At 46.1% G+C, this 20,194-nt stretch overlaps 1 protein-coding gene across 1 annotated transcript in view; it reads right to left on the reverse strand.

Moving 5' to 3' along the window:
* Window positions 1-3,801: 3,801 nt before the first annotated feature.
* Window positions 3,802-20,194, reverse strand: part of LOC127189909 (guanylate cyclase 2G-like) — a 42,041-nt gene continuing 25,648 nt past the window's right edge. Inside the window, exons 14-21 of the mRNA XM_051146967.1 lie at window positions 19,489-19,644; window positions 15,271-15,448; window positions 12,666-12,806; window positions 11,227-11,419; window positions 8,551-8,725; window positions 7,873-7,971; window positions 5,256-5,347; window positions 3,802-4,017 (exon numbers count right to left, since the gene is read on the reverse strand). Coding sequence (XP_051002924.1) covers window positions 3,913-4,017; window positions 5,256-5,347; window positions 7,873-7,971; window positions 8,551-8,725; window positions 11,227-11,419; window positions 12,666-12,806; window positions 15,271-15,448; window positions 19,489-19,644 — 1,139 coding nt within the window. The 3' untranslated portion in view covers window positions 3,802-3,912. The remainder of the gene's footprint in view (window positions 4,018-5,255; window positions 5,348-7,872; window positions 7,972-8,550; window positions 8,726-11,226; window positions 11,420-12,665; window positions 12,807-15,270; window positions 15,449-19,488; window positions 19,645-20,194) is intronic.

Below are 20,194 nucleotides of genomic sequence, written 5' to 3' on the forward strand. Positions count from 1 at the left end.
CTGCCAACCTCCTCTATGAAGCTGGGGAGGTGTCCTCTCTCCTCTGCTCAAATTAGGACAGCGTTTGAAAGCTACTTTCACAGTAAGAAGACTCACACACACCCATCACATGCAGCTTAGTATGTGGAGGTGAAGACAGACCATAACCACAAAGCTCAATCCCAAGTACCAAATGCACAGGCAGAGCCAACTTTACCCAGCAGGCACTCTGTCATTGAGACAGCACAGTTCTAAGAACATAGTCAGGAGGTTCCAATCTTGAAACCACGATGTAGAAATCCAAGTTAAATACAATATGGTTGTTCAAACTTTTGTAATGGACAAGAAGAGTGTTCTTGAATGCCTCCAGTACTAATCTGTTTTTATTATAGGATTTCTGAAATAGACATAAGCGTTAGGTAGGAGTAGATGTCTTGCCCTTAGAAGTGATTATGTTTCTGTAATCAAAAGTAAGTAGGAATTAGACTGTTAAAGAAGTGAAACTCTTCTTCATTTCACGTAATAGTGTGATAGTGCCTACATGACATGTGTTTGCACGACAGTAGACGGACTCTGGCTGAGAACAGGGTCTCTGAGATCTGAGAACCACACACCTGTGACGCTCAGTGCATACACTAGCCTCATTTGTTCTCAGAAGTCTTCCTGTCTGGAATGCTCTGATGCACTCCACTTTCACACATGCAAGCCTGTGTCTGCTTCCATCTCGTTCACTTGTGATTGTAGGAATTGAACCATCAGAACATCATAAATGCAATGAAAATACAGCCAATGATATCACATGTCAAAGCTAGCCAGCCTTGTGATCCAGAATAAGCCAATGTCCATGACTCACATTTGTCAACAAGAAGCAAACTGAAAACCAATCCTGCTAGAGCATTGGCTGTGGTGTGACAGGACAGGCCCCAGTGCTGGTTTTTTTGGTTTTTGTTTTCCCTTTGTTGCATAAACAGTTGGCCTTTGAAATCACGTGTCAGTCTGTCCTTCTGTATTTCATGCCCTTGAGAGGTTCTGAGGTCTGTAGCTTGCCAATCGCTTTACAACTTGCATAAATGACCTTACAAATGAAGCCAGTTACCAAGTTATGTGGTTTTGCCATGGGCTGGAGTCCGATGGTCCCATGCAGTCTAAACATGGTATCTAGCTGGTGCTCTGATCAATTTGGAATCTTCTAATGTAAACTCAAGACTCACAGAAAACATGTTTCATTGTCTGTAGTCAGAAACTCGCACATAGCATACATATAGCCAAGTGTGTAAGTCTTTGCCTGTCAGACTAAAACAATCTTTAATTCAATCATCATGATTTATGATCTTGCATCTCTACCTGGTGCTATGAATTAAATAAAATGCCTAGAATAAATAGCCTATGGTTGCAGTTTACAGTGTTCACATATGATGGTGGAAGACAATCGCACAGTTCTTCCAAGGGTTTCGAGGCTTCATAGACTCCAGATATTCCACAAACGGTCAATCACTTGTACACAAGAGTGTCCAGACAGAGCCATGAAGGAGGTAAAGCCATTTTGCATGGCTAACACTGAAGAGACATAGTATGGCCTGGGCAGTCCCTACCTGTGGACTCCAGTGTCTCTTGCCAGTTACAAAAAGTGTCCCTTTAGGTGTGTCACTCTAGGTGTGTCTGCTTTAACTGGAAACTCCCACACAGTGTTCAGTTACCCACTCTGCCTTGGAACTCCTCTGTAAGGGATTATCCTCAGTGTCTGTCATAAATTCTAGCTCCAACTAAACACAAAATAGACATGCAAAGAAAAAAGATACACACCCCCTTTGGTATCTTTAGCACACCCACAACACTAGATACAGATTTGAGGAAACTGCTCCTATAAAAGTTCCTAGCTACAATAGCTATATTCATTCCATTTCTCCCTTCCTCCCTCTCCTTCTCTCCCTCTGTGTGTATATATACCCAGTATATGTATGTATGTGAGTGTGTCTTTGTATGGATACAGGTGTGCATGTGGGTGTCTGTGTATTTATATGTGTGTTTTGTGTGCATGAACAGATCTAAATATCAAATATTTATGTTATAATATTACATAAAGACAGATTTAACAAAGTATTATTTGAATATAATTTAGGTAAGCAGATGGGTTAAGGCTAGAAGGAAATTACCTCATTGATACAAATACAAAGATGGAATAATAGACAATTACCTGATTTATTCCCATCTCTGGAACTAAATAAGTTTCTAATGTCCTTTTACTATAACAATATTACATAATTTGGTTGCTTTGTTTTTTATTATAGCTCAACTAGTCCTTAATGTTGCATTACTATCTTTTTTAAAATGTCTACTTCCAACTAAACTTCATGATGAAGAGGAATTAAAGTTTCATATTCTACTGTATTCCCAGTGTGGCAGCTAGTAGAGTAAAAACTTAACACATGTTCCTTGAGTTCATAAAATTCTCAGAGGAATGGATGGATGGATGGATGGATGGATGGACGGATGGACGGATGGATAGATGATAGTGAGTGAGTAGGTGGACAGATGAGTGGGTGAATAAATGGATGGATAAACTGTTGAATGAATGGGTGGGTGGGTGGGTGGTTAAAGAGTTAGATGGATGAGTGGATGGATGGATGGGTTGATGGTGTGGTGATTTAAGCAAATAATGGTCCCCATAGGCTCGTAGGGAGTGGCACTACTCAGAGGTGTGACCTTGTTGGAGTAGGTGTGACTTTGTTGGAGGAAGTGTGCCAAAAGGGGCAGGCTTTGAGGTCTAAAATGCTCAAGCTTCACTTCCTACTGCCTGTGGATTCGGATGTCAAAGTCCGATCTCCTTCTCCATCTGCCTGGATGATGCCATGCTTCCTGTCATAAAGACAGTAGGCTAAACCTCTGAATGGATGGATGGTTGGGTGGATGGGTGGGTGGATGGAAAAGGACTGGCCTATCAATCACAAGAGATTATGATTTGTTTTCTTTCATGATGGAGCAAAGTGTTTGGCACAAGAAGACATGATGTTCAACAAGGGAAGAAGGTAGGAAGCCCAAGAAGATGGACTCTGACCCATCATCTCCACACTGGAGTAGAAGGGAGAAACTCCCTAGTACAGATGCCTTCTGCCTTCCCTCCTCTTAGGTGCCAGTCTAAGATGGCCACTTCTTAATGCTGAGGGCATTGGTAGGAAGCAGAGTTTCTCTCCAGAACTGTACCAAGGAGAGCAATTCTTTGACAGCCAGAGAAATCAGCCATGTGCCTCTAGGAAGAAACAAAGTACGGCAAATGGGAACGCTCAGGGGGTGGTTATGAAGATAGGCTAATACGGGGAAGGCTTTCCTTGGTTATGAAGAAAGGCAAGAATTACATGGAACATTTTTGTAAATATTGACATGAAAGCTCCTCCAATGGGTCAAAAGGTAGTTTGTTTCCCAATACAGTACTCAAAAACATCTCCACAGTGCACATGAGCAACAGGGAACATCTAACTGGTCTCAGTGGGTTTCACGTCTTCATTCCTTGCTGTTTCAACAGAAAAGGGTCTCAAGAGCATCATTTTATCCAAATGCTCCCTGCATTCCCAAGCAACCACGTAGGCTGGGCACATACAAGGTGCAAAGAAAAGTGTCGTAAGAAAGAGTAAGAGAGGGTGAGGCCGTGTTCTCTTTTTCCTCTCTCCTTGGAAGAAATGGGTTATAGGCCAATTCATGAGCTGTGAGGCTAAAAGCCTCCTTAGCTGCCATGACAGGAAATGAGTTCCCAATATCCATCCACCTCTTACAAAAGCACAAAGGTTGGAACAAGAAGGGACACCAACCAGACAGCACCCCCTAGTGGGAGATGGACTCAATGCAGGAACTACAATTGTGCAGAGGACTATTGGATACCTTCCCCCAAAAAGGATCCCCACGGGCCTTAGTGGGTTCTACAAACATCTTGAAAGAGTCTCACAAGATCTCTGGAACTTTATCTTCTTCCTCCGTAAACTCGGGGAGTGGAACTGTGAAACCATCTTTTCCTTTCAACCAGAAGGTCGTCTGTTCTCCCTTGCCCTGTGGGAAGGGAAGGGGCGGGGGGTCTGGTGAGCCAAAGAGTCCCTGACAGGGAAGCTGGGTCTGGCTTACTCCGATAGGCAGCAGGAGCCATTTCTATGAGAGAAATACCTCCTTATATATGAAATCTTACATGCTCTTTTGTAGAAAGCCCTGCAAAGAATAAAGTTCATTGCTTCCTCTCCCCCTGACTCTCTGAAATCCTAAAAATAAATAAATAAGTAAATAAATAAATAAAGTCTGCATTTCACTTGAGGACCAAGGAAACTACCTTACATACTTGTGTACACCGAATCTGAATGCTTTGTCTTACCACCATGCCCACCTTCCATATGCACAACTAAGTCCTCCAGTCCGGCTACCAGTAAGGATGGGCATCATCCCAAGAAGGTTCTACAATGCTGCTGTCCAACAGGTCCCCTTTCCACCTGCTGGAGGGATATAGTGCACTGGCACCAGGGAGTTGATGTCATTTTCTTCTCTCTCACTTCTTTCCCAATGTCCTCATCTTTGGCAGTACTGGGGAATGAACCTAGGCCCCTCACACTTGCTAGGTAAGCACTTACTTTCTGAGCTACAACTCAAACCCTTCCATGTTCACTTTTTCCTAGGTTTCCACCCCTACCCAGACAGCCGGTGTTGTGGTGACCACCATTGCTGCTGTGTGCCCATCTCCAAAATGCTACTGAGCACATCTCCAGAGGAGCATCTGTTCTCCTACCCTCCCCCGCCCCCAATCCCAGGAAAGGGAAGCCTGAGGCGGGTAAGTAGAATGTATCATCCAACCATGTCAGTGATGGGTTGGGAGGAAGGAGGCAGAGGAAACACTAAGAATAGTTTGTATGACATAGAGATGAGGTCCTAGCATCACTGAGGTCAACCAATGGAGTTCTTCCCTCTCTATCTGAACATGTTGGTCCCAGGGGGAAGGGACACAGAGGAAAAGAGGGTTGTGTTCACTGTGGCTTTGTGCTCAAGTGGAAGCTGAAAGACTCTTTGGTAGCAGAAAAGATAGCCCACTAAGGAGTGAGAGCGAAGGCATTTCTATTGGAAACCTATATCTAATCACCTGAGCCATCTCCTGGGGGGGCAGATCCAGAAGCCATGAACATGTTCAGAGAGAGAGAGCCCATGCCCAGAAGCCTCCTGGCATCTCTCTGTGGAGATTCACTCATCTCCCCCAATTCTCCAATATGTCTATCAAGGACCCAAACTGAGGAGGTGAAGAAGAGCCTTACCTTGACTGAAATGGTGCCTCTCTTTTGCAGATGGTACCCTCCTGCTGCTAGAAGGGCTTCTGCGGTGCTCTGAGAAACATGAATCCGGAGAGCTGCCAGAAATCAGGCATGGCCTAGTTACCGACTTGTCACTGGGGGAGTCGGTGGACGGAGGCTTCTTTGGAGAAGGGACCAACATTACTCTCATTCTTTGTTCTCCAGAATTTCTCATGAAACAAAGCAACATACCTGGGTATATCGTAACCCAGTCCATGGGAAGCAGAGATGGGGGTTCAAGACCAGCTTTTACTACATTGTAAGTTCCAAGCTATCCTGGGATCTAGTCAGTGTCTGGGGCACGCAGGCTGAGACCCTAACCACCCAGTCAGTGGTTACTTGTGCTCTCATACTGGTATTAAGGTTCCGGAACACAGAGAAGCGGCTTGTTCTGCAAGTTGAAAGTCTCCACGAGTGGAAGACCACTGGGCTTCTCCAGCTTCCTAGGATGGACTGAAGACATGCTACTGAAAAAGTCACCATAACCAAAGGTGCAAGTGGGAACAGATTTGGAGCCTGCCTAAGCTAAGCATGCACCTTTCTGGTTTACTGTAAGCCTCTCCTTACAAGATGACAGGCTTACATATGTGTTTTAAAGTTGGTTGGTTAACTTGAGCGATGAAGTAGCTTTGTGTGTGTGTGTGTGTGTGTGTGTATTTGTGTGTGTGTGTGTGTGTGTGTGTGTGTATTTATACATTAGGAGGAATCAGTACATTCAACATAAACTTAAAGCACCAAGGAATTACTTTTCCATGTTTCAACTGAGAAATAGCATATATACCTCAAGCAATCATTGGTGCAATAAAATTACAAGAGTATGGTGCTCCCTAGAGGCCTAGTCATAGATTTTCTCTGCACCACCAGGAACACACTCTACATCAGAGATGGAACCACCACTACTCACAGGATAGCCTGCACACTATTTGTGTTTGCAAATAAAGTTTTATTGAAACTTGATCTTGCTGTTCCTAGAACATGTTTCCAGAACTACTCCTGAAATACAACATCAGAAGTAGTTGCAAGTGAGATTATGTGACCCCTATAACCTAAAATATTTATTGTCTGGCCCTTCAGAAAAGAAAATATTTTCTAATCTTTGCTTTGTGTTTATATGCTTTTGTTATGTGTAGGTCTGTTAAGGGCAGTCAGAAATTGGTATCATGGCCATTCTCACTATGTTAATCCTCCTGATCCATGAGCATGGGAAATCTTTCCATCTTCTGATATTGTCTTCAATTTATTCCTTCAAATATGTGAATCTCTTGTCATGCAGGTCCTCACTTGCTTGGTTAGAGTTACAGCAAGATATTTTATATTATACGTGGCTATTATGAAGGGTGTTGTTTCTCTAATTTCTTTCTCAGCCCATTTTATCGTTTGTCTGTAGAAAGGCTACTGTTTGTTTGGTTTTGTTTTTTGATTGTTTGTTTTTTGTAAATTTTTATTCGGCCACTTTGCCGAATCTGTTTTCAGCTATTGGAGTTCCCTGGTAGAATTTTTGGGGTCACTTATATATACTCTCATATCATATGCAAATAACAATACTTTGACTTCTTTCTTTCCAATTTGCCTCTCCTTGATCTCCTCCAGCTGTCTTACTGCTCTAGCCAAAACTTCAAGTACCACATGGACCTCGGTTCTCTGCACATGTGTAACAGCTGCACAGCTGGGTCCTCATGTGGGATCCTAGAGCAGGAGCAGGGGCTGTGTCTGACTCCATCGCCTGCCTCTGTGTCCCTTTCCCCTGACTGGGCTGCCTTCTTTAGTGTCAATAGAAAATGATGAGCCTAGTCTTACTGCACCTTGATATGCCAAGGCTGATTGAAATCCATGGGAGTCCTCCCCCTTTCTGATGAGATGGGTAGGGGGTGGGGGCTGGGGGGGGTGGGGGCTGAGGGGGGTGAGGGGGGTGAGGGGGAGGGGAGGGGGGGGGGGGGGGGGGGGGGGGTGAGGGGGGGTTGGGGGGGGGGTGAGGGGGGTGAGGGAGAGGGGGAGGGGGCAGGGGAGGAGGTGAAGGGGGTGAGGGGGGTAAGGGGGGAACTGGGAAGAGAGGATGGAGAAGAAGCTGTGATTAGGATTTGAAGGAAATAAATGACCTGATTAAAAAAGAAAAAGAAATGGAGGATTTAAAAAAGAATGGGAAGAAAGGCTGAAAGGATGGCTTGATGGGTTGAAATGCTAGTTCTGCAAGTATGAGGACCTGAGTTCAGATCCCCAGCACCCATGTAAAAGCTGGGTGCAGAGCATCTGTAACTCAAATGTTGGGAAGTGGAGACAGGTGAATTCTGAGAACTCAGGAGCCACGCAGCCTCATTGGTCAGGAAACTTGAGCTTCAGTGAGAGCCTGGTTCAAAAAAATAAGGTGGATACCAGGAGAGAAATACCTGCCACATGCCCTCTATACACACATACACACACACACACACACATATACACACATGCACGCACACACATATACACAGAGGGGGGAGAGAAAGAGAGAGAGGGGGAGAGAGAGAGGGAAGACGGGAGAGAGGGATAGGGAGCGGATGGAGAACTAAGGGGACAGGGATGCTGTGCTTGCCGCACAGATGATACCCACGCAGACTGCTGCTCTCCATCCTGGATGCCATGTTCACAGTGTCTCCAAAAAGACAGTACCTAGGCATGGTGATCCCCACCACACCGGCCACCACAGGACCTGAGGAGGAAACAGTGGGATGGTCTAATGGTCTAAATGTCTGCATTTCCCAAGGCTGGGCTCCACACGGGCCATCAAGTCCCTAGAGGAAGTTAACTCAAGTATTTCTTTAAGTGTCTCCTTGGAGCCATGCTTCACAGTATGACTGGAGAATGGATTTGCTTTCGGTTGGATGGTAGGACCGTGGCTACATAATTTATGTAGGGGCGGAGGGACTAGGTATCAAGACATGAGCCTGTTATCTTCAGGGAGACTGAGGCAGGCCAACATCATCTGGGTTGCAAGACTCCATCAATATGTTTTTTCAAAGAAGTAATAAAAGAATATTAAGACAAGCTAGGACCATTCATCTGCAAGTCAGAAGCCAATCTGACAAAAGCCAATATATTGAAAGAAGACCATAAGGAAGGATGTCGGGGGCATAGCCCAGCATGGCTCCCGCGCTGTGCCTGCCTCGGTTTTTAAAAACATCTCAGACTTTCTGCGTACCCTTACTTGCACCACACAGATCAACTGACTGGACACATATGTGCATTCTGTGGCCCCCTGGCACTATAGCCATCCAGTGACCGTGTCTACCTGTGTGGAGGCCTATCCGCAGCTTGAGTCTCTCCTCAGGCATGTGCCCGATCTGGAAGTGGGTGGTGGTGCTGAGTAAACGCAAGGACATGGTGGCAATCTCCTCTGCGTGTTGAGCTCCGTTGCGGATGGGGAGCCCACTGGCCACCATGTACGCATCTCCAATGGTTTCAACCTGGAAGACACAGCCGAGCACTCATAGGTTTCCAGAGAGAGGCACTGAACAGAGGAGGAAATGAGCTCAGACAACAAGATCCCGACATTCCCAGTCCCTCTCCTGAGGCCTCACCATCCAAAGCGTGACTCTTGCTGATCTCCACTGCGCCCAAGCCCAGTGTTTCTTCAAGTGTCTATCCTTGTCCCATTTCTCTCACAAAACATTCCTGCTCCCCATAGCCACTGCTTGCCCCTCAGAGACATGATAACCCTGGTACCACATTTCCCTGGTCCGCATTCAGAAGGAGTTAGACAAGCAGCCACATACAAGTCAGGTAAATCCAGAAGGATCATGTGGACCTGTGGGAAAGACTGTAAGCTTTGTCACAGGTGAAAGCAGTCTTGGCGGGCTTTACCTTTGGGCACCCCCTGGATACCTTGTGACAGACTGAGTGGAGCCATCCTGGGCCTGGATTCAGAAAGCAGACCTGGGGACTCCACCTGGACTATTGTCTTTCTAATCGACCCTCAATGGGAGAAGGAGACCGCCCTTCGCACTCAGGCAGGCAGAGAGGAGAGAGCTACAGCAGGTTCAAACCAGGCTTGAACGCACACACATGGATCAGTGAACAGACTGGACCAGCACGCAGGCCAGAGACACCTAAGGACCTGTCCCGTGGACCGGATACCGGAAGGTTCGCTCTTTTTTCCCTTTAACCTTTTCTCCCTCTTGTGTAAGCTAGTTGGGTTGTATAATAAAGTTTAATTGTTAAAAAACAGAGCCTACATGGACCCCTCAAGTGGAGTTCATATTAGCCAACCCAAATGTCCTCCTGTCATATAATGTTTAAACACCATTTAATTCATTCAGTCACACGTATCTTGTATCATTGAGCTCTGCTCCTCTCTATCAGCCCCCCTAATAAGCCAGAGTCCAGAGTCCTTATTGGCACAGAAGTAACTGATGACAAGAAGCCTTTTGCAGACACGGTTGTATTTAGTAGAACCCAAGGATGGTGTGGAAAGGCACGGTGTTCATCAGGTGGTGGGAACACATCTCTTCTGCTGCCCCCAAAATTACAAGAGGCACTGCCCAACAAGTCTATCCTGGCTCAAGGCCACTTTTCCCCTCCTGAGAACAAAATTCACCAACACAGAGCAGGTATAATAACCACTCATGCCAAATGCCCCTGGGGAGAGAAAGCTAGGAGGAGATTCCAGGGGACATGGTCCTAGGCAGAGCAGAAGCAGGGACCAGCTCTTAAAGGCTCTCTGTGCCATCCTTGAACAGTTGTCATTTGTGGAGAACACTAGAGGAATGCACTGAGTGTCCATCACTCAGAGATATGGCCACACTGTCCCCCACATCTTGCTGTCCCAGGATGTGGGCAGAGTTCTGTGGTCATGGGTAAGGTGGTACAGTTGTGACTGCCTAGTGGGATTGTGGGGCACAAGCACAGGGCACTCCCCTAACTGTGGCCTGACCCTCTCCACAAAGAGGTCTAACAGCTCAGAGAGCAGCATTGCCACCGTTACACACACAAAGCCACATCACCACACACTTTGCTGTCCTCGGCCCTCTCACTCTGGGGACCATGTTTACATGCCTGCCGCCTTGAGTAGCACCACTCAGGCAATAGCTGGCATCTCCCCTCTATCCTCAGCCTGATCGGCTAAGTTTGGGGAGTCTGTCTTCACCCTGGATTCCTAGGATCATTCCAACAAAAGCAAGATCCACGGGGGATCTAAAGAAGGGCACACATCCAGTGCTGGCCAGTGTCTCCTTACAAACATGTTTACTGTGAGATTAAAGTCATGGGTGGAAGAAAAGGGTGTCTATAGCAGTGGAGTGTGTGTGTGTGTGTGTGTGTGTGTGTGTGTGTGTGTGTGTGTGTGTTTGTTCATGTAAATGAAGGCCAGAGGAAACCTCAGCTATCATTCTTCAGGCACTGTCCACCTTAGATTTTGAGTCAGGGTCTCTCACTGGTCTGGAGCTCAACAATTAAGATGGCTGGCCGTGAACCCCAGCAATCTACCTGACTCTGCCTCCTCAGTGCTGAGGATTATGGACCACGAAACCCTGCTTGTTTTTAAATGATTCTGTGGGTCAAATTCAAGTCATTCAGCTTGCAGGACCATCACTTTACTGATTGAGCCATCTGTAGGCACCACACAGCAACTCTGGACAAGCATGAACATTTGTGACTAATTAAGGCCTTTCCCAAGAAGACAGACAGATAAAATATTAAATTTATGCCAAGGATTGAGATGGACTAAGGTGTGTCTATCCTCAGTCAGCCTGGAGATAGCAGATAAAAAGTCTGTATACATCACCACTCACCTGTACACATCGTGGGTAAGGAGTCTGTGTATGTCACCACTCACCTTGTACACGTCGTGGGTAAGGAGTCTGTGTATGTCACCGCTCACCTTGTACACGTCGTGGGTAAGGAGTCTGTGTATGTCACCGCTCACCTTGTACACGTCGTGGGTAAGGAGTCTGTGTATGTCACCGCTCACCTTGTACACATCGTGGGTTTGAATTGTGTGATCAAACAAACTGTACAGGTCATTGAGGAGCTTCACGACTTGCAGGGGGGAGCTGAGAGAGCACAGCTTTGTGAATCCCACAATGTCAGAGAAAAAGATGGTGACAGACTCGAAATGTTCTGGCTCTACAGACTTCCCGGCTATTAGCTGTTCTCCAACGAAGCTGAAATCAGAGAGAGGAGAGACCTGAATGAACTCAGGCTTGTTTCCGCCTTCACAGCTCTTGGCAAGGTCGACCCTCCTGCAGCCCTTTGGCTTTGGTGGGCTAGGCTTTTACTCATTACATTTGTCATACAGAGGAATTTTTTTGGCATGCACTTATTTGCTGGCACTTCTCTAGAAAGATATTTTAAGTGATGACTATAAACTGCAGGAGAGGGTGGAGGTCAGGGGCAGGTCACATCAATGACGTCATTAAAAACAGTTTCTCACTAAAAGCATCTTGTTCCTTTCTGTTGCTTCTAGAGTTTGGTGGTAAAGGCACATGTCGTGTGCAGTGTGAAAGTGACTGCAGCCACTCACCAGTCCACACGCCAACATTTTCACTTCAACCAACTGTTCTCTTATCCCCTACGCTCTAGACCAGTTGTTCTCAATCTTCCTGATGCTGCAGCCCTTTCCTACAGTTTCTCATGTTCTCATGTTTTGCTACTTTGTAACTGTTGTTTTGCTACTATTATGAATCATAATATAAATACTTTTAGAGATAGAAGTTTGCCAAAGGGGTTGCAACCCACAGGTTGAGAACCACTGCTCTAACTAGATATGAGGGAACACACCATTAATCCCAACACTCAGGAGGCAGAGCCAGGTAGATCTCCCTAGTTCAAAGACAGCCTTGTTTGTTTACACAGTTAAGTACAAGGGCAACCAGGGTTACATATTGAAACCCTATCTCAAAATAAATAAAGAAAATATTCTCTTCCACGCCTTGTGTGGCATACAAGTGTACAAGAACGCCTACAGCAAATGCTTCTATCTAGTGTTCAGAGAACACACACAGGTGGAAAAAGAACAAAAGCTGAAAGATTTTTAGCTTGATGGGAGCAATGGTGGCACGTTAGTGGCCAGACATGAAGCTAGCCTGCCATCTAGTGGTTACATCCTATTACTGCACTCACCACCTTCCACATAAACTGCACTGTGGTTTGGGGAAGTTTGCCTGTGCTTTCATCAAAAGGTAAATAAACTTGCCAACTTTTGCATGAATAAACAATCTCCCCTCCTTCCCTCCCTCTCTCCCTCCCTCCTTCCCTCCCACTCTCCCTCCCGCCCTCTCTCCCTCCCTCCCACTTTTATGGTGCTTGATACTCTCTTAGGGAAAAAAAAAAAAAAACAATGGAAATATCCGCTAAGACGGCAAAGCGCTTCGCCCTGGTTTTGGCCTGCCCTCCGTTGCTCCCGAATACCTTGGCAACATGGTGGCCAGGAGTTTTTCCACCTTTCTTTTCTCTGCCGCCAGCTGGAAGGTCCGCTCTTCCACCACTTCCTCCAGGTGATTGGCATACATTTCCAGCTTGCCCATCACGCTATCCAAGATGCTCACCCGGCTTTAAAAGAAAGCAGCGGTGAGCATTCTCTTCCGGGAGCCATAGGACCACAGTGGATAGGCATCTCCCAATCACATATCCCAGGAGGATACTTCTTACACTAAAGGGCTGCCTGCCGCAGCAAAGAGTTCATGGTCCTGAGCTGAAGGCCCTTTATTACTCTGGGCCTCGGTTTACTCGTCTGAGAAATGTAGCTTGCATGTGGTTTTCTGGGGAATTCCTGGAGCTAATGTGTATAAACTGCCTAGGTGTGAGTCTTGTGGCCAGCAGACGTTTGGCAGTGGCCTTTGATACGGCTCTTCCTCACTTTCCAGCATGCTCCTTGCCGTGGTCACAACCAAGTGAAAAAGTACAGATCGCAGGATGGGGCATTTCTTAGATTGCCCAAAATGGATCTTGTCTAGATTCCACAGGGCTGCATTCCAGAAACATCCCTGAGAAATCACCTAAATCCCTCACCTTCTTGATGAGATGGATAAGACTACAATAGGAAATACGTTGTCCTGCTGTTAGGACCATATTGTCTGAGGAAAGTCAAGGACATATCTACAAATTCAAGAGGCGTTCTGTTAACTGGCTTGGTTTAATGATTCCAGAAAGTTTACATATTTTGAAGCATCATATTTTGTTTCAAATAATGGTTAAAATAATATAAAATTTAGCAATAAAAAAAGCTGTTGTAGCGGCCGGGTGTGGTGGCACAAGCCTGTAATCCCAGCACTCTGAGAGGCAGAATCTCTGTGAGTTCGAGGCCACCCTGGTCTACAAAGTGAGTCCAGGACAGGCAAGGTTACACAGAGAAACCCTGTCTCAAAAAGAAAGAGGAGGAGAAGGAGGAGGGGGAAAGGGAGGGAGGGAGGAAGGAACTGTTGTCATCTGGAGAAGAACACAGGCTGTTATGATAAGAATGCTAAGTTAAATGGGCAAGTTAGAAGAAGATACTTCAGGCCTGAGCTCCTTCTGCCTCCTCAAGCTACCTCTGTGAAATTAAACATTCAATGTTTTAAAAATTATAGTATCGGGCCAGGAGTGAAAACACACACCTTTAATCCTAATACTGGGGAGGTAAAGGCAGACAAACTTCTGTGAGTTCAATACCTACTTGCACCACCTCAGGAATTCCAAGGCGGGCAGAGCTGCACAGTAACAATGTGCCTTAAGAAAAAAGGAGACACTATCTTTGGGCTGGAGAGATGGCTCAGTGGTTAGTAGCACTGCCTGCTCTTGTTTCCAGCACTGACAAGGCAGCTTACAACCGCCTGTAACACCAGTTCCATGGAATCTAACACTAATCTCTGGCACCTGCTGACACACAGCCACATAAATAAATACTTTCTAAATGGTAATATCACCCTGATATGTAGGAACCTGCTATTGGAAAAAGGGTTTGAGAGGTAGACTTAACACGAAGTCGGTCAGCAACAATAAGGCTGAGGTTGGCTCACTAGTACCCCCTTGCTAGCACACATGGCCCTAGATTTGATCCTCGGCACTGTAGAATAAAACAAATTCATGATAATTTAACTCTAGCAAATGTTTTTTGTCCTGTGGCCCAACACCAAGCTATTCATTATGATCCTTAGAATAAAAGTTTGAAAAAGATACTAAGGCAGTATCAAAGCAGCATGGGAAAAAGAGCTTTGACTGACGAGAGAAGACTGAACGGGCCCAGTGGACAGTGGGATTACTAATGTCTGATTCACAAAATAAACAAGTACTCCACCGCTCCTCCTCAGCATGGAGAACAGTGGAGGACTCCGCCGCTCCTCCTTAGCATGTGGAACAGTGGAGGACTCCGCCGCTCCTCCTTAGCATGTGGGACAGTGGAGGACTCTGCCGCTCCTCCTTAGCATGTGGGACAGTGGAGGACTCCACCGCTCCTCCTTAGCATGTGGAACAGTGGTGGACTCCGCCGCTCCTCCTTAGCATGTGAAAAAGTGGAGGACTCCGCCGCTCCTCCTTAGCATGTGGAACAGTGGAAGACTCCACCGCTCCTCCTTAGCATGGAGAACAGTGGAGGACTCCGCCGCTCCTCCTTAGCATGTGAAAGAGTGGAGGACTCCGCCGCTCCTCCTTAGCATGTGGAACAGTGGTGGACTCCGCCGCTCCTCCTTAGCATGTGAAAGAGTGGAGGACTCCGCCGCTCCTCCTTAGCATGGAGAACAGTGGAGGACTCCGCTGCTTCTCCTTAGCATGTAGAAGAGTCTTCAGCACATGGTGGACACTATGTGCTTACATGATGACAGAAGGAGGGAGGGGATGGACAGGAAGATGAGTAAGAGAGGCCGAAGAGGAGGGGTGCAGAAGGAAGGGAGGGAAGGAAAGGAATGGAATAAAAGGGAAGGAGTGGAAGGAGAGGAAAGGGAAGAGAGGAGAGCCGTACAGAACCTGTCTCAGCCGTGAATTTCTCAGTTCCCAGCAGCTACATGACTAGAGGGAAGCATCTACCACACATTTAACTTACCCTCTGGGACTGGCTTCTCGTAACATCTTCCTGATGTAAGGAAAGGTGGGCCTTTGCTCTGGAGACTCATCCCAACACGCCCTCACCAGGACTACAATCCGTCCATCGCCTTTATCCTCTGACAGGGATGGGCGAAGTGGAACTGGTCCCCGGGGGTCTTTGATGCGCCTGATGATCTCTGAAACCCATGTGGGGCTTGGATAAACAACCCAGGCAGTTTGCCGCTCGGCACACGCCTGTCTAAGTGGTCCTGGTGTTCTCCAGTTTGAAAACAAAGTTAAACAATATATTTGAACTCCCGGACAATGTAGATATATGCATCGATGTTCTAGGTCCTTCTAGAAATTAAAAAGAGTCCAGTAGAAATGTATATACAACCTCTGACCCTTCCATTTCCAAGCCAAGACTTTAAAATTGAGCTTCTCTAGGGACCTTACAAATGGAGAGGCCTTTGGTGCCCAACTCTCCAAAGTGTGTTCCATGCAATTTTGTATCCAGGGCTTCACTAAAGTGGTTTTAATAAATAAATGCCACTGTCTCCCTGTCTGTCCGCCTTTGTAAACCTGCTTTATTTCACTTCTCCATTGGCTTCTAGCAGCAATTGTTAAGTATTACATTCCTACCTTTTAGAACAGAAAATATTTTGAGAGTAGTACATTCGTATTTTGATATAAAACCACTGTGTTGCAGCTGGGCATGGTGGCACACACCTGTAATCCCAGCACTAGCGGAGGCAGAGGCAGGAGGATGGCTGTAGTTCAAGGCCAGCCTAGTCTCCAGGATAGCCAAGGCTATACAAAGAATGCCCCCACCCAAAATAATACTGTGTGGCAACAATATAAATGAACACTGAATGCATGCCAGTGTGAGAAGGATGCTTATGTTCATGATCCGGTAACGAGGTCTAGAAAAGCAAAATTATAGTCTGGATGTGGCTGAGAGTTTTGGAGAGGGTTAAGTAGGTAAATAGGGAAGGAATAGGTAAGTATCACCTTTTGTTCGACTGTGTAATGGTGGTCACACAGGCACCGAATATTTGATAACATGTAGGCAAATCCATTATACAGTTAAGTTTAAGGAATAAAAGCATTGCTTTAAGAAAGTCAGCCAGGACATGAGACAAGCTGGAAATGGTGTTCAGGCTATAAGGAAAGGCTCTCACTGTGCTGTGTGTGTGAGAGAGAGACTTCCCTAAAGCAGGGTGGAGGGCCCACAAAATGCCTGAAATAGAGCAAAAAGACAAAGGAAACTACCCACAGTTCTTCCATTCATGGCTACTATGTTGCAGTTGCTTCTTGTGGGGTCCTGGTAACAAGTTTAAAACACTCTCTCTCTCTCTCTCTCTCTCTCTCTCTCTCTCTCTCTCTCTCTCACACACACACACACACACACACACACACACACACACGTCATCATGACTGAACAAATAAGTATACAGACAGCAGCTGGCAGTCAGGTTCACACCATTGGAGAGGGAGGTTACAGATGTGCAACAGACCAGAGGGAAAGATAGTGGCGGTGAGGTCAAGCTGGCCATGTCGTTTTGAACTCACACCTAGCTTACTGTAGATGCGGGTGCATGACTGTGTCTCACAGGTACGCATATGGCTCGCTACACATATCTACACACCCATCTACCAAAGAGGGGCTGGAAGCAACAACGCTGCAGTAGCATAATGCATGCTCACTGTCTGAGTTTCCCCATCCAAAGAAAGAAGCCAGGGCTGCTTGGAGAACGGCCTGCTCCTTGTACTGAGTATGGGATGTACCGTGCTGAGTGAGGATGTGCAAGACAAGCCTGGGGCATCTGTGGTACCAGTAAGTAGAAAAGCACTCAAAAGTGAAACAAAACACAAGAGAAGTTCAGAGTCCATGCCACCAGCCAAAACTGGACAGCCGGAAATACAAACATTTGAGCAGCCACATTAAGGAGAAATGTTCCATGAGTCCTTACAATTGAAGACACAGATACATGGAATCAAGTAGATAAACCCATCACAGGGAATTCTATGTGATATCTACAGTGATTCTTGATTTAATCGGCCTATGCATAATGACTTCCTTCAATATGGAAGGATAAAATCAAGAACTCTCCACAGTGGAGACAGCAACAAGGATCCAGGTGACCAAGGTCAGCATCAGCTTTGACAGCTGTGTTCACAGTTACATCATTAAGAACTGGCAATATGACAAAAGTGACAAATTACGTCAACAGGCTTACCTCAACACAGTAACCCCAGAATATCCATGAGAAAAAGAAAAAATGAGAAGCTATCTACACAATATCTGGCCAGCAGCCTGGGAGATAGCTCCCTGGCTAAAGTACGTGCCATGAATCCCCAGAATCTATGTAAATGCCTGATGGCTGTGGTGGCCTGCCTATAATCCCAACACTTGCAAAAGGACTTTTTCAAGTGAGCCAGCTCGTTTGGATAGCTAGAAAGGCAAGCTTTGATTTCAGCAAGAGACCCTGCCTTGATGTATAGGTTGGAGAGATACAGAGAACAACCTCAGTCTTACACATGCATGTGCACCCATACACACATGTGCGCAAACACACATAGGTGTAGACACAGATCATAAACATGTCCAAAAAAAATCTGATCAGTACTTCTCAATAATGCCAAGGTTATAAGCGGGGTCAGAGGATTTGTGCTAGTGGGTGCAACAAGAAAACAACCACAGTGTGGCACCCAAGATGAGATACTGAGCCAGAAGAAACTAAGGCAACCTAAATAAAGCAAAGGCTAATATAACATAACACAAAATATAGGTTACAAACTACACTTAGCTGGGTGGTGGTACCCTCTCGAAATCCAAGCCCTGAGGAGGGCAACCTGATCTACACAACGAGTCCCAGGCCAGCCAAAGTAGCATAATGAAACTCCCTCTCAAAACTCCAAACCAAAACAACATTGTATGTGAACTAGGGCTTTAAGTTACATTTTAATACCAAAAAGGTGCACTTTTAAGTAATTTTGTTTTACATCTCAGAGTAAAACTAAAACATGATGAGAAGCAATGGCCATAGAAGCAGAGATGGAAGATAGTAATGTGTTTTCTGCTAGTCCTGGGTTTAGCTCTAAGGAGTTCCTTGAGAGTTCATCAGATAACGGACCTTGACATTACCTCTGGGATGTGGACTTGTTACCTAGCAACATGCGCCTGATATTTCCATCCCATCATTTCTACAGTGTATTAGCTAATTTTAGGCAGTCATTCTTTGTCTTTGGCCTGAGGTTGGGGAGGTTGAGTAAATACTTCTGGGCCTGTTTCCATATTTCCAGAAGAACAGATTTGGAGAGGGGCTTGAGACAACACTTGAAGTTTCCGGCTGCTACTCTAGCTGCTGGCCCAAAACCACTCTTCTCAAACGTGTCTTTGCAGGGACTCTGAGGGAAGTGTACATCCTCAGGCCCTCCCTCCAGACCTACTAAGCCAGAATCGTGAGGCAGAGTTGGGAGAGCAGCAACCCTTGTGTTTCAGCAAGCTTCTAGGTTATTCCGGCACCCACTAGAGTTTGAGAACCGCTGGGCGGCTGCGCACAGGGAGCCAGGCTTATTTGAAGAAAAGCATGAAAAGCAAACCTATTTGTGCCTATTTGTTTGTAATCCAAGCACACGCCCCCTTTTTCCCTATCATGAAGACACTGGCCCATGTGACCAGCCTGAAGTTGCTACAGAGAGAAGCGCGTTGACTGCAGTGGCCAAGAGCACACGTGAGTGGGGGGATCCAGGTGGTTTCTCCGTGGACTCAGCCAGGGCATGTGTGAAATGGCTTGGCTCCAAATTCAGGAGTGCCTGCCTGCCTAGATCTTGAGTTTTGTTTAAGTTTAAAGTGTTCACTTTAAATAGCTTTAGTTCGGGTGTAAAACACAATTGCTTTAAGGAATTGTTTCAGAATATATTTTAGGCATTAAAATGTAGACACTGTAAATTCCAGTTTCAGGGCAGAACTGGAGCATGGTTTAAAAGAAACTGCCTACACTCACAGAAGCTTCCGGCTTTGAAAGTCATCATGGGGGGATGGCAGCCTAAAGACCAGTCTTTTTAGTTGTCGTTCTTTGGACAATTTGAGTGAGAGAGAGAGAGAGAGAGAGAGAGAGAGAGAGAGATTCTGACTATTGTCCACCTCATCATCCCTTATTTCCCACCACATCCCTCCCCCTCCTCCCCTCCCACACACACCCCTCACTCCCTTCCCAGGGAGCAGCTTTACCCTCTGGAGCCTCCTCAAGGTCATCAAAGGGCCCACAGGCCCGCTGGTGGATCAAGTCCCTCAGGACAACAGCAAAGCTGTAAACATCTCCCTGTGGGGTGCCAGACCATGGAAGCTCCTGAAGGCGCAACAGCTCTGGGGCTGTCCAGTAGAGTTCTGTAAGACAGCGGGGTGCCATTTTGAGGGAAGGCTACCTCTAACCTCTTTCATGTTTCGGGAGAAACACAAAGAGAGCAAAGCATCCTGAGAGACTGGCCCTGAGTGTCTGCCTGGGGAAGTTTGCAACATCACACGAAGGACCGAAGGACCGTGGAGGAGATAACCAAGGAGGGTGCTCTCAAACAAGTTCATCGCAGTTTACCCAGTACCATAGTACAGTAGATGGCTCCTGTTTATTAAATGATAAGCTTATGTGCAAACCAAACAACTGGTTAAAATAAATTTCTATTTGATTTTTTAAATCATAAATGTTTAATTTGTTTGCCTACTGTATATAACTATACATCTAGAGTTGTATAAAAAATTCTTTTGAGTGAAAAGGGGTCATGTAAGAAAAAAATGTAATGTCTTACCTAGGAGACAGCATACTCCTGGACTCAGTTGGCTTTAAAACCCTGTATGCTAGTTAGTTTTAGTCACTTGATCCAGGCTAGAGTCGTCTGAAAGGAAGGCACCTCAACTGAGAAAACTGCCTCCATAGGGTTTG

The sequence above is a fragment of the Acomys russatus genome, chromosome 5 (genome assembly GCF_903995435.1).
Source record: "Acomys russatus chromosome 5, mAcoRus1.1, whole genome shotgun sequence".
Taxonomy (NCBI): Eukaryota; Metazoa; Chordata; class Mammalia; order Rodentia; family Muridae; genus Acomys; species Acomys russatus.